This window comes from Stenella coeruleoalba (assembly GCF_951394435.1).
Source record: "Stenella coeruleoalba genome assembly, chromosome: 7".
Classification (NCBI taxonomy): domain Eukaryota; kingdom Metazoa; phylum Chordata; class Mammalia; order Artiodactyla; family Delphinidae; genus Stenella; species Stenella coeruleoalba.
The window spans coordinates 10,235,789-10,249,186 of NC_137153.1; the positions used below are offsets into that span (position 1 = coordinate 10,235,789).

The 13,398-nt window shown below is 53.3% G+C and overlaps 1 protein-coding gene across 9 annotated transcripts in view; it reads right to left on the reverse strand.

Annotated features, from left to right (window-relative positions):
• SH3RF1 (SH3 domain containing ring finger 1) overlaps positions 1-13,398 on the reverse strand; it is a 159,412-nt gene that overhangs the window by 15,441 nt on the left and 130,573 nt on the right. For all 9 annotated transcript variants that reach the window (XM_079926335.1, XM_079926338.1, XM_079926341.1 and 6 more), the window contains 4 exons: positions 8,437-8,579; positions 7,241-7,411; positions 4,697-4,953; positions 3,618-3,922 (listed from right to left, as the gene is read on the reverse strand). In XM_079926335.1, coding sequence (XP_079782461.1) covers positions 3,618-3,922; positions 4,697-4,953; positions 7,241-7,411; positions 8,437-8,579 — 876 coding nt within the window. The remainder of the gene's footprint in view (positions 1-3,617; positions 3,923-4,696; positions 4,954-7,240; positions 7,412-8,436; positions 8,580-13,398) is intronic.

Below are 13,398 nucleotides of genomic sequence, written 5' to 3' on the forward strand. Positions count from 1 at the left end.
CCCCCCAAAGGGCCCCCATGTGCAGAGAGAAGGGCACGATGGCTGGGCCCTCACCTGGGGGACAGTTTATGTATATGGGGAATGCCGATCACAGAATGACAAGAAGACAAATAATGAGGGAATTGTCAAAAACCTAGATAGCGGCTGCAAGTCCCAACTAAAACCAGAATCTCTGACACACTTAGAATCTCGGATACACTTTTCCCTTGACCTGCTGATAATTTTTTTTTCATATTTATTTATGTATTTGGCCGCGTCGGGTCTTAGTTGCAGCACTCGGGATCTTCTGTTGTGGTGGGCGGGCTCTTCATCGTGGAGCACGGGCTCTCTCGGTAGTTGCGGCGCTTGGGCTTAGCTGGCCCGCGGCATGGGGGATCTTAGTTGCCCGACCAGGGATCGAACCCACATCGCCTGCACTGGAAGGCGGATTCTTAACCACTGGACCACCAGGGAAGTCCATGACTTGCCGATAATTTAATCTCACAGGAAGCTGAGCTAACTGCAACGTAGGGTCTAACTCTGATCACCTGGGGGAAGGGCAGAGCCCAGGGGCAGGGATGTCCAGCGGGTGAGGACTCCGAAGTGCGTGCCCACGAGACAGACTGCCCGTGGTCAGGCTTGAACTCCGAAGTGTAAAAGAACTGGTTTTAAAAGTTCCCAGAGAATATATGCACGACCGGAAACTCAAAAGGAAAGATGCTTCAAGAGCAGTGGGAGGGCTTTCCAGAATGAGGTTCTAAGGACACAAATGCGAACTACCTCAGCGGATGAAAATGCAGAGCCACCTGAAGGCACTGATGTGATGCCCCAGGAAGCGGCCAGAAGGACTCCACAAAAGGATCGGGAGAAGGGCCCTAAGAAGAACATATCGCGGCCGTGGCAATTCAAGACGCTGAAGACCAGAATGAGCTTAAATTACACTGGCAAAAATGCTAACGACACGACCAAAAACAAAGTGTGTGCGTGTAGGGAGTGCTGCCTCAAGTTACGCTCGAGAAAGGAAGAACGAGAGAGACGCGGAGCCGCCGTTTGGGGTGGATGGAGGTCCTCAGACACAGGAAGAAAGGGAAGGGCCACCTTCCGACGGGAAAGGAAGAACAAAGCCCCTTGACAGAAGGGAAACGGCGGAGGAGACTGGGATTTAGAGATCAAACCACTCCTCCCCACAGGCTGAACCCACCCCAGCGGACAGAGGAAATGCAACCAATAATCTGACAGATCGGGCTTCCCTGGTGGCGCAGTGGTTGAGAGTCCACCTGCCGATGCAGGGGACACGGGTTCGTGCCCCGGTCCGGGAGGATCCCACATGCTGCGGAGCGGCTGGGCCCGTGAGCCGTGGCCGCTGAGCCTGCGCGTCCAGAGCCTGTGCTCCGCAGCGGGAGAGGCCACGGCAGTGAGAGGCCTGCGTACCGCAAAAAAAGAAAAAAATCTGACAGATCCTGGTGAACCTGGGATCAGGGTCAACTCAACAGGCCAAAGAAGGGCACATCTAGTCCTCATTTTCATAAAGAACACAGCAACACGCCTTGCAGACCATCTGGAAAATCCTAGAACAGTGTATTCGATGAAAGGCTGACTTAGGAGAGGAAGTGAGACCGAGGAAGAGTCTCTTCCAGGAGATGCTGGCTATAGTCAGTTACAGCAGAGATGATGGGGCAGCCGGGGAACAGTCTGGATGGAGGAATGAGAGACGCTCAGATCTCATCTGGCATCCGTCAAGCTCCCCCTGGATGTCCTGGGCAACAGGATGGAGCGATGGGGGCAGCGTGACACTCGTGCGAATCATGGGATCACTGAGTTTAGAGCGATTGGGACAGTCTCTTTAGTGAGCTGGGAACATTAAATGAGGTGGCAGACTTAGAAAGGGACATCTGAAATCTGTGACATGAGGAATAGGAAAAAAAAAAACCATAGAGCGTAGCCTTTCAAAAAAGAAGATAACCCTGAACTACCTCCCGGGGTCATGTAGAAAGGAGACCGTCAATTTTCTTTCTTTCTTCTTTTTTTTCCCTGCTGCACAGCTTGTGGGATCTTCGTTCCCGGACCAGAGATTGAACACAGGCCCTTGGCATTGAGAGTGTGGAATCCTAACCACTGGACCACCAAGGAACTGAGATCATCATTTTCTACATAGCCCCTCAAAACACGGAGTGAGGGTCTGAAGTCACAGAAGACAGGTGTGTGCTGAAGCGACTTTCTCCGAGTCGGAGGTGCCTGAAGACAGCAAGGACACTGTGGAGCCAGGGCACAGGGGCCACAGGGGTCCAAGCAGGGGCCAGTGGCCACTCGTCAAGGATGGGGACTCAGCAGGATAAACGTAAGGGCCTTATCAGTTGCTGCTGTAACCAATCACCCCAAACTTCACGGCAAAAACCCGGTGTCAGCAGGGCTGGGTCCTCCTGGAGGCACCGGGGGAGAGCGTTTCCTCACTGCTGCCCGGTTCCAGGAGCTGCTTGCATTTCCTGGCTTGCGGTCCCCTCCTCAGGTCACTCTGTTCCCTGGTTCCGACCCCACATCTCCTCGGGCCCTGATCCTCTTCCCTCCCTTATATGAAGATCCTTGTGATTATACTGGGCCCATCCGGATAATTCAAACACCTTTCAACCTTTAATTGAATCCCATCCAGAAGATCCCCTTTGCAATGTAAGGAAACGTATTCTCAGACTTCAGGGATCAGGAAATGGACATCCTTGGGGAGCCATTATTCTGTCTAGCACAGGCGTACTTCAGCCGCAGAGATTCCGTGAATGCTTCCCTGGGAGGCCTGCGGCTGAAGAGTCTGTCCTCCCCTGTGACAATGGCCCTGACACACCGTCCCGGAACCTTCAGATCTAAACTGTAAAATAATTCTTCCGAAGATACTGACAAAGTTGACCATGTCAGCTTGAGTACAAGTTTAACGTAGTTAATTATATATAAACAAGGAACAGATACCAATCTTTTGCAAAAACACTCATGTTAACTCAACAATTAAATATTAACTTTTTAGTAGCCTGTAAAGTTTATTTCCTTGCAAACCCCTGCTTACGGGCTTCCTTAACCATTTAAACAGAGCGACATACATGACCACGGAAGCTGGTGATGACCCTAGAGCTGCAGGCCAGCTCTGGGGAAAAGGCACGAACGCTGGGGGGAAAGTTGTGATTACGATACAATTGCGCAGAATCTGCTGTCACTCTGCTCTTTCTGTGCACGTTTAATCACCAGGCATTTCCCTTGTCTCCAAACGCAACCAGAAGTTAGTCTTTCAAACACAGCTTCCCACTTATATCTCCTTTCAAATTCAGGCCCAAAGGAGAGGTTTTAAAAAGGTCTATCAAATTAGAAAATAATTTCCCCCCTGTATTTCAAGTCAAGAGAAAACCTATCCACACAGATTATAATCAAACACAGTGTAGGAACGATAAAGCCACAAGTAACACTTCTGATCAACCGTTTCTAGCCTTTAGTATATTAAGTGCATTTCTGCAGGACTGTTAACCAGAAGCAAAGCTCACTAAACAGGTCAGCGAGGGGGTGGGGTGGAAGCCCCCGGACGCAGACCCCAGCTCCCCACACCAGGGTCTAACTGCAGAGAGCCGGGCCCCGGTCGCCTGGCAGGCCCTTGGGGTGGTCACCTTGCTGTCCTTGTCTGGCTTGGCCGCTGAGCTGCTGTCGGGAGAGGTGGGCGGCCCGGGGAGCACGGTCACTGGGCGACCGCCAGGCTCAGTCTCCAGGGAGGCGGCGGGGAGGCTCGGCGGGGCCGCAGCGCAGGCCAGCGGGGCGCCGACCCGGCCCAGGCTGCCAGCAGCCACGTGGGCAGGGGGACCCATCGGGCCGGGGGGCTGGGGCGAGGCCAGGGGGTGATGGGGCAGCCCCGCGGCGCTCTGAACCTGGATGGGCGTCACGGCCGCCGTGGGGCGCTCCTGGCTGTGTGCCGAGACTGGAGAACGGGAGAGAAGAGCAGAGTGTGACTTGGCTGCGTGCCGCTCACCGACCCCGCGCCAGACCAGCGCGCCTGTCACAATGGTTAAGAAACCACGGTGGTTTAGGAGCGCTTACTTGGTCTTGGCGGGGCCCCCGGACACCACCCTTCCAGATCCCGGCATCAGCCCCCCGTCTGCCGAGTGCCTGCGAGCCCACTCCACCCAGGGACCCAGCGACACCCCTACAGGGTCAGGTCAGGCTGGCCCCAGAGCGTTTTTATTATCACTGTTCTCCCTTTTCTCAGTAACCATTTTCCTTCCTTTGGTTATTCTGACAGAACTGAACAGTGCTCTCCACCACTGTTACCTAAGACTCTTGGGAGGTTTTCAGTGCTGTAGAAAGAAGACAGCTATTGAAGGTCCGGCTGGGTCTGAAGCAGAGCTGTGATGAAGCTCATACCAGACACTCGGCACGGCGATCCTCAGGGCGCCACGCCGCTGCAGCAGTGGGAGTCGGGGTCACCTGATCTCGAGCACAAAAGTCACATTTTCAAGTACTATGGACATCGCTAGGGTCCACCTAATTTCCTTCAGACTCTCCACCTGTAGATCAGGCTTGAATTCACGAGCCATGCAGGCGGAGTCGAGTGGCTGTGACTAGACTGTGCCTGCCTGTCTCCTAACGCTCTTCATTGATTTTAAAGTTCCGTCTGTCCTTCTCAGCATCTGTTGTAAAAGGTCTGATGTCGGTCGGGGCCCCCTTCCTGGTGCCACCGGCCCGGCCCCCCTACCTGTCCTCACAGCGCTGCGCGCCTGGTTGACGGTCATCTGTCCGGACATGTGCAGCAGGACCTTGGCCTGGGGACTGGTCTGGATGTGAGCTGCTGACACCACGGCGGTGGGGACCCCGGGACCGCCGGCCATGCCGTTCCCCGGGGGCTTCTGGGCAGGCGCTCCTGCAGGGGAAGTGCTGGCCGGTCCCCCACCTCGACTTGTCTGGCCGGCGGTCGACACGGGGACTTTACCCTGGGAGGCGCTGGTCGCTGCCCTGCCGAGACAGAAGCCCAGTCCATCAGCAAGACGTGAGACAGAACAAGTAACGACCAGAAAAACGACGCAGAGCTTACAAACAGAACACGTTAGGAAGTGAATGGAACTATCTGCCCAAGGGTAAGAAGAGCAGATTCAAAGAACGACGGCCCTGAGGCAGAGAACGGTCTGGAAACTGCGTCGGGGAAAATCACACAAAATCACACGTCACTCTGCTCAAGGACATACAGTTCCTGGTCTCAGCTCCCACCTGAAGCTAAACATCCCCACCAGCTTCCAGGCCCTGGAGAAGTCGCTCTGTTAGACGACAGGGTCTATGTTGTCACGGCTGTATCCACGTGCCCTGCCCTCCTCCCTAACTGCCCCGTGTACACGTGCGTGTGCGCACACACTTTGCAACGTCCCCTCTGGCTTCCTTCGAACTACCTTAATCTCATTCATTTTTCAATCCTGTCATTCCCAGCAGCCTGGCCGAAGGCTCAGGCCTAAGACCTCGGGATTCTACTCTGTTTCAGGTGGATTTCTTCCTTCTGTGACCCTTGATTACAAAGCACGATGGGTTATTTTTTTAGTAAATTCCTTATTAAATACTCCTGACTCAGTAAAAGTTCCCTGAAAGCAGGGCCACGTGCAACGGTTCTTTTCCATTCCTCTTACACATGCACCGTTATAGGGGTACAGCCAGCTATCAACAAATGTTTACTGGTTGAATTTAACTAAATTAGGTTCACTGTAGCTTTACGTGACGTATTTTTTTAATATCCTAAATTCATTTAAATAACAATTCTATAGTAACTTTCTACCAAGCAGGATACTTCATTAACTTGAACCTCCTTATTTACCATGAGGAGTAACAGAGAATTTACTGTCAGTAAGCATCTCTCCAGAGCCTTTTGGATAATTTGTATTTGAATCTTATGAAAATGTTTTCCTTCGCTAACTTGATTTTTTGTTGTTGCTTTGGTTTCTCTCCCTCAGTTGTTGTGGCTTTTTGTTTGTTTTCTTCCCACCAGGGAAGGCCTAGCTGCCATCTTCTGGATGTGAGTGTAGATTTTAACATATACCGAGAAGAAGGTTTATAGTGATGAAAAATCTGCAAGTCAAATGAAAGCTAACATGCTGTCACCTTCTGCAAAGAGAATGATTGTCATCTGATTAGGCTGCTGGCCAGCCTCTGAATCAAGGCCAACAGCTGACAACATGTCAGTTCATTCAACTATTTACTTAAAATCAGGGACTTTGAGAAATGATTTAACACAGTTAAGCTGGCCCATTTATGAAGAGCCAGGTGGCCCAAAACTGGGGCTTCCTCAATGATGATGCCGTTATAGGTCACTGCATTCGTTCCAGAGCCACTTTCCTCAGTGCCCAGAAAGGGGACTACCTTTAAATAAAGTGAAGACTATACATCTATACACCTAAAGGTCTTGCTTTCTACTGTCCTCAAACACGGTTTCTCAACCTTGGTGACACTTGGGGCCAGAGAGCTCCTTTCTGCGCAGGCGGTGCCGTGCCCTGCAGGTGTCCCGTGCGTCCCTGGTCTCTGTGCGCTGGAGACCAGTAGCGCTCCCACTCCGCATCGTGACAATCAAAAATGTGTCCAGCCATTGCCAAATTCCCCTGGGGAGCCAAACTGCCCTCATTTGAGAAGGGTGAAGGAGCTATGTCATATTGAAGGAATTCTGTTTCTGTGTTACAGAAAATAATTGTGAGAATTCAGAGGTGACCGCCAAGCTACTGGAATGGCTGGCTGGCTTTCAGCCCCTCTTCACCAGGTGACCTCAGACGAGTTGCTTAACCTCTCCACCCCTATGGGCTCGACGGCTGAGTGGGGATCGCGACAGCACATACATCATCAGGGATCTGTTTAAGGACGTGGCGTTAACGCGTGTAACGCGTTTAGAAATCTGCGTGTCTCGCATCTCGTAAGCATCACGTAAACACTGGAGTATTAATAATACCGCTTTTATTTATATTAAATGCTACCTTTTTAATTTTCTGGCAGAAAAATATTGAAAATGGTGTCGCTGAGTCTTCTCACATGTAACTTAAAGCAAATAATTAAAAACCCAGTATGTTTATTGGTAGAAACGTACAATTTCACATACACCCACGTGAAGAGTAAGCTAAAATTTGGAGAATCAGAAGGGATTTCGGCAAATACAGACAGGGATCTTTAAAATGCCGGCTGTGTAACAAGCAACTGTAGTGGGAGGAGGAATCCTGGACAGGCTGAAAACCATGGGAAAGGACCAAGCTTCTCTGTTTAGAACTCAGAGCCCTACCTTGTGACGGGGGCCACATAATTGCCAGGGAAGACCCCTATCTTGCTGGTGTGCATGGACGTGCCCTTGAACCAGCCGTCCTGGCAGCGCTCAAACACGAGAAACATCTCCCCCTTCCTCAGCTCCAGCTCATCCTCTTTCCGGGGGGTGTAGGGATAAATGGCAACATACCTAGAAGAGGAAAAAACAGTTGATTTCCAGCTGAGTAACAGACAGACCACAAGATGCTCCAAACTCTTCTTTGGCACAAAGCCTTGGATGTTTCATACAAAAGTAAACAGAAAATACGATCCTTTAAGCTGTGGGCAGCCTTGGTCACTGTCCACTGAACTGCCACCTACATAGAAAAGACAGAAGCCTCCTGACTCAGAACTGCACAGCTGGTCCTCCCGGTGTGAAGGCGATGATCCCTCCAAACGGTACTCGTGGGTGCGAAGGAATTACTGCAGCTTCCCAGGGTGCAAGCCTGCTGTGGGGCGTCAGGTGCCCACGGGGAAAACTGAGCCCTTCAGATGGCCCTGGTCAGACTTGGGAAGCAGCCCCGGCAGGAACATACGGTCCGAAACCCCGCGGGGAAGCTCGGCACATGGCTGAACCCGAAGGCCGGCCGCACCCGCGTCTGTGCGCTCAGCCAGGGAAGACATGGAATTTGCAAGAGTCAAAGGCAAGGCGAGGGCAGATCGCAGAGAGCCCCCGACAGCTCCTCCGTGCGCGGGACTGTGCCCCAACACGTGGAGCCCGCGGATCGGCGGGCCACGTGAACCAGGCTCCGAGCGTCTCCTGGGTCAGTCCACATAGGGGAAAAGACGCCAATGAGAGCTGCATTCGGCCACGGGGAGCCCCTGGACGGGATAATGTCCAGACTTTTCACTGTAGGGGACCTGCAGCTTTTCACGCGCTCGCTCTGCTAGGTCTGGCCTCTGCCCAGCCCCTCCCTGTTCCCGGGCATCCTTACGCAGGGGATGAAGGTGGGGACAAAGCCCCGGCAGGAGCGGCAGAGGAAGGCCGGGAAGACCCGCACTCAGCAGGCCGGCTGCCCGGCGGCCCATCCTCAGACCCACTTAGTTTCTGTTTCCTAATGAACGACACGCACGACCAAGCATACGACACCACCCTGGCACCAGCGGCCCCCAGAAAGCCGTTCCCCGCGTCCCTGCTCGGGCTCCGTCCGTGGCCAGAAGGGACGCTGAACTTACACGCTGGGGCGCGTCTGCGGCCGTGAGTGTGTGGTCTGGTCAGCGGGTCCGGCCACGGGTCTGGAGCCCATCCCGGGAGCAGCAACGGCGCCCATGGGGGTGGCCTCCTGGAGCGGGGGCGGGGGGAGAGGAGGATTCATAGTCTGGAGAGAGAGACAAAAAAGAAGAAACAAATGATTAATGCACATCTTTCACAGCAAAGAGGAGGGAAGAGGAATCAGAAACCCATGAAAAAAGACATCGGTGGAATCCACGCAGAGCAGAAGCAGCTGCCCTGTGCAAAAGGCTCCTTGGAGAAGAGTCCTCTTTGTTACCCTTTAAGATCTCAGAGCCACAGCGACCCCTTCCCCAAACAGGTAAGCCATCACACCTGGGAGAAGGGAAAGAAAAAAATGACACAACTGCGTGTAATTTCAAGATTGATGGCTGCAAACCAGGACCAGGATCCAAATGCCTTTCAAGGGGGCGGCTATAATGTCACCCTGCTTGCTAGGGATTAATTTGTGATTGTTTCTGCAACCCGAAACTTAAAACACCACGGAAAACAATTTAGCTGCACTGTATGGCAAACCGTCCCCGCAAAAGAAAATCTCCTTTGATGCCTGGTTTCCCAAAACCACACACAATAGCAAGCCACAATCACTGGGCCATTGCTTTTACTTTTGTTTATTCTCTTCTTAGCTCTGCCAGCTTTTGAAATTGAGGACTATCGAGGCTGGTAATCTTTAACAAGTACACCGTGAGCAGCTGCTGGTTCCTTTATGGGCTCTGCCTACAGGACTCCGTGCCTTTTCAGAATCAATGGAGCAATTGTTACCTTCTGATCTATACACCCCGGATAATTCTTTAGGGTCTGGGTACCGAAACTCCTGGGAAAACAGGCACACAAAGACCTGCCCAAACCCCTACCTCGCCTGCCCTCCCCAAATCTTTGAACCGTTCCACGTAAACACCGAATCAAAGGAGAAATAAGGAGGCTGAAGGCTGCCCCTTGGGAGGTGTGCGTGGCGTCTCCACATCAGCTTAAAAGAAGAAAAACCCACGGTTTCTAAACATAGGGAACAGCAATTTGTTTCTATTTTTTTGGAAAAAAATTTAATCTCATCAACGTGTCCTCCATCTGCCTATTAATGTACACAGTTCCAGAAACAAAAGCAACTGAGTAGAAAAGGATATCAAATTTCCAGACACATGCTGCACCCATTTCACACATTATATTTAATTTTTCGACCTCGGAGAAGGCTTTTTCCACCCTGCAGCCGCGGCAGGACACCCAGTGCAGGATAAACGGCGCATTGCAGTCCCAGGGTGGGTGGGGTCCTGGCGACACTCACAGAGCAGGCCGCCCTGCGCCTCGGGGGCAGCTCCGGGGAGGCACACACGGGCCTGCAGCCTTTACCACCTTTAACCAGGAAAGGTTGAGCACTCATGCTGTTGGTCTCAGAGACAAAGTGGACACAAATCGAGATAATCCTGGTAGAAGACTCAGCGCACGTGACCCAGGCGGGTCCTGGGCAAGGACGCTGAACAGAACAGCAGCCGGAGGGCGTGAAATCACCCCCAAGTTGGCTCCTCCAGTCTCCCCAGGCCTCACCTCAGAGCCGTGGAGCCGTGGGGGGCAGGTGACACAGGGGACAAAAGGAGCCCAGGCCACCCACCCCTGGAATCACTCAGAGCAGAGCCAAGGGCCCACTCGGCTCTCTGAGTAGAATTCCACTGACAAACGGAGGAGAGGAAAACTGTCTGCTGCATCTTCACGTCAGTGACACAGAGGCTGTACTAAACTGGCCCTATGCGGAAAGAGACGAAATAAAAAAAGGAAAGACAATCTAGGGACCTGATAAAAACACAGGCCACGCTGGTGGTGACAGAATGTAAGAACACATCACCTCTTAAAGAATGCAGTAAGGGAATGTCTGGTGTAGGTGACTTTTACGAAGAGCGAGTCAGGAGGCATCTGAGACCTGGCATGAGAGAGGAGGGTCTCGAAGATCCCAAAGGTGGTGCTGCGGCAGAACGCAGCTCGCTCTCTCACGGGTGGTGCTGGTCAAACTGGGCAGACTTCTCCCCATCGCTGGGCTGCGTATCTTCGGGGACATGTGCACATGTGTGTGCGCGTTCGTGGGGGGATAAGCGCACAGAAAGACTAGCAATTACACTCAGGCTCCCCAGCGTGGCTGCCCCCTGGGGCCGGTCAGATGCCAGGGCCCCAGCGTGTCCAGGACTGGGCCGGCCAGGAGGTCCCATGGGCCGCTTGGTGAAGACCCCACGCCGAGAGAATCTGGGGACGTGGACGCGCGGGAGCGACCGCGTCCTCCCGTCACTGCACGGCTGGGCGCCGGGGGCCAGGACACACCCTCCTGCCGCAGCAAAGGCACCTGCGGGCTGCTGGGAGCGCAGGACACCTCTGGTCACGACAGCGTTCAGAAGCCAACACCACGCTTGTCACTGCCGTCACCAGACACTGATCTAAAGCAGCGGGGCTGGGAAGCGCGCCCGTGCTGAGCCGCAGGGAGGAGCTGAGGGCCAGGGGAGCAGGGCCAGGCCTCCGGGGTCCAACGCAGGGGACCAGACGTTGGCCACGCTGTCGCTGAAGCGGGCCTCTGCTTGTGCTTCTGCAGATCCAGACCCTCTCCTACCCTCTCCAGGGGGCGATGGTCTGAGGCCAGAACGACAGCCTCTGAATAATACTTTGCTTAAAACCAGGGCTCGGGGGGCAGGGTCTGTGGTGGGAAATGGTCACGTCTGCCCTGCCCAGGTTCTGTCCCCGATCTCTCGGAAGAGATAGCTTTACACCGTGGAGGATGCCTAGGGTTTGGGGTCAGAAACGTAGATCCTAGCTAGCGCCGGCTCAGCCTTTGAGGGCCGCCCTCGGGCTCCCTCCAAGAAATGTCCTGTATGAGTGACCAGTTCCAGGCCACCGACGGGCCACATCTGCTAGTGGACGGAGAGAGTTCAAGGCCAGACTGTGGCCCCCTCCTCTCTCCCCTCCCTACACCCAGCCCCGAGGTGCCTGGGGGCCGAGCTCCATGAGGTCCTCACCCTGGGCGAGGGCTGCAGGCCGCTGACCAGGAAAGCGCTTTGCCTGGATGGAGCCTGGGGTTCTGACGGTAAAAGGTCCATGTTCTTTCCGACCGTCCTTCACGTGTGTCTGCCCTCACGTGTGCCCCTCCCTCTTCTCCAGGGTAGAAAAGTGGCCGGTGGCACAGACTATGGGCATTTCTGATCCTCTGAGCAAAGACCATTTAATATCCCCCAATCCCGTCATCCTTTCTTCCTGAACATCCAATTCCAATGAACCCACTTTCAACCTCTCTCCAGGGTCTTCCTGTGTCGTGAACTCACGCAGGTGCTTGGCCACCCAGGGGACAGCAGGAGGGGCGGCTGGTCATCCCTTCTCGGGGCAGCAGTGCCACCAACTCCCACAGCATCATCGCCTGCACACGGCCACACGCGTGCAGACACCTGAGTGTTACAATGAGTAGGAAACAGAAAAATGGAAGCACTTATAACCAGCGATTCAAAAGAAACACTCAGGTGTCAGAATTCAGTAAGATTAAGAAGGTGGAAAAGTGAGTTTTTCATCTCATCTGGACACTCCCAGGAACTCAGTCAGTCACTCGTGGGCACAGCTATGAAGAAAAGAAAAAAAATTAGAGTATATTTAAAAATGCCAGAGACAGATGCTTGGAAGATGATGTCGGAAGGGGAGATGTAATTAAGAATTTGGTAGATTAAAAAAACCTCTCTGGGAATGGACTTTCTCTCACCAATTGCCTTTGACATGTGAGGAGACACACCCACACCGTTCACTGACTTTGCAGAAATGCAGCAGCAGGTCAGGGAAGCGGCCCTGGCGGCGCCCCGGGCACATTGGAGGCTCAGGATGGAGGCTGCTGTTAGAGTCAGACACCGTCTCACTGTCCTCGTGTCCCCATCACCCAGCTCTGTCCACGGGAGGTAACAGACCCTCAGCGAGGGCTTCGCGAACGAGAAAGCATCCCGTGCGCCTGCCGCCCTCAGGGCAGTCTCATATGGATCAAGGGCCTTGGTTCCTGCGACGCCAGGGTCCTTCTCTGTGGTGACTGTGGAGGTTCTGTCCACATCCTGTCCCCCTTCTGGTCGTCAGAACTGCTGCCGATTCCAAACGCTTAACTTCTGTTCTCACGCTGCCAAGCTGGGCGGTCCCGTCCCTACGTCCAGAATCCTGCCCTGACCCTCCAGACCCTCCCACCACGGGCGACAATGGACTCAGTACGTCTTGGCTATCCTGAGAACATGACATCATTTAATTTTCTTTCTTTAAGTGTACACACACACACACGCACACACACGCACACGCACACACACGCACACACACGCACTCACACACACGCACACACACACATGCACACACACACGCGCGCACACACATGCACACGCACACGCACACACACACGCGCGCACACACACACACGCACATGCACGCACATGCGCGCGCACACACACATGCACACACACATGCGCACACACACACGCACACGCACACACACACACATGCACACGCTTGTTTTAGTTATGGTTACACACTGTTGGGTGCAATCTGATTTCAACTTGGCCATGGACTGTATCTGGCCTTTTCTGACCTGGCTACCTTGTGACATCTTGTAGCTAAACACCTCTCAGCTGGTCCAGAGGGTCAGGGATCAGCCATCACTTGTTTCACAAGTTCACACTGTGCACAGGACACGAGAGCAAGCTCTTCATCCACCTCCCCTCACAGGATTAGCTGGGAAAAAACCCTCCGTGCCATGAACAGTCTGATGTCTGAATGCGATAGATGTAATACCAGTTTTGCTTCTATTATTAGATAGTTAACATTTTAACTGTTACTTGTGAGAGGTACAGGACAATATGCTCATAATCCCACTCTGAATAAAAGATTAAAAAGTCTCAACTTATGAAAAAGGTGCTGGAAATAAT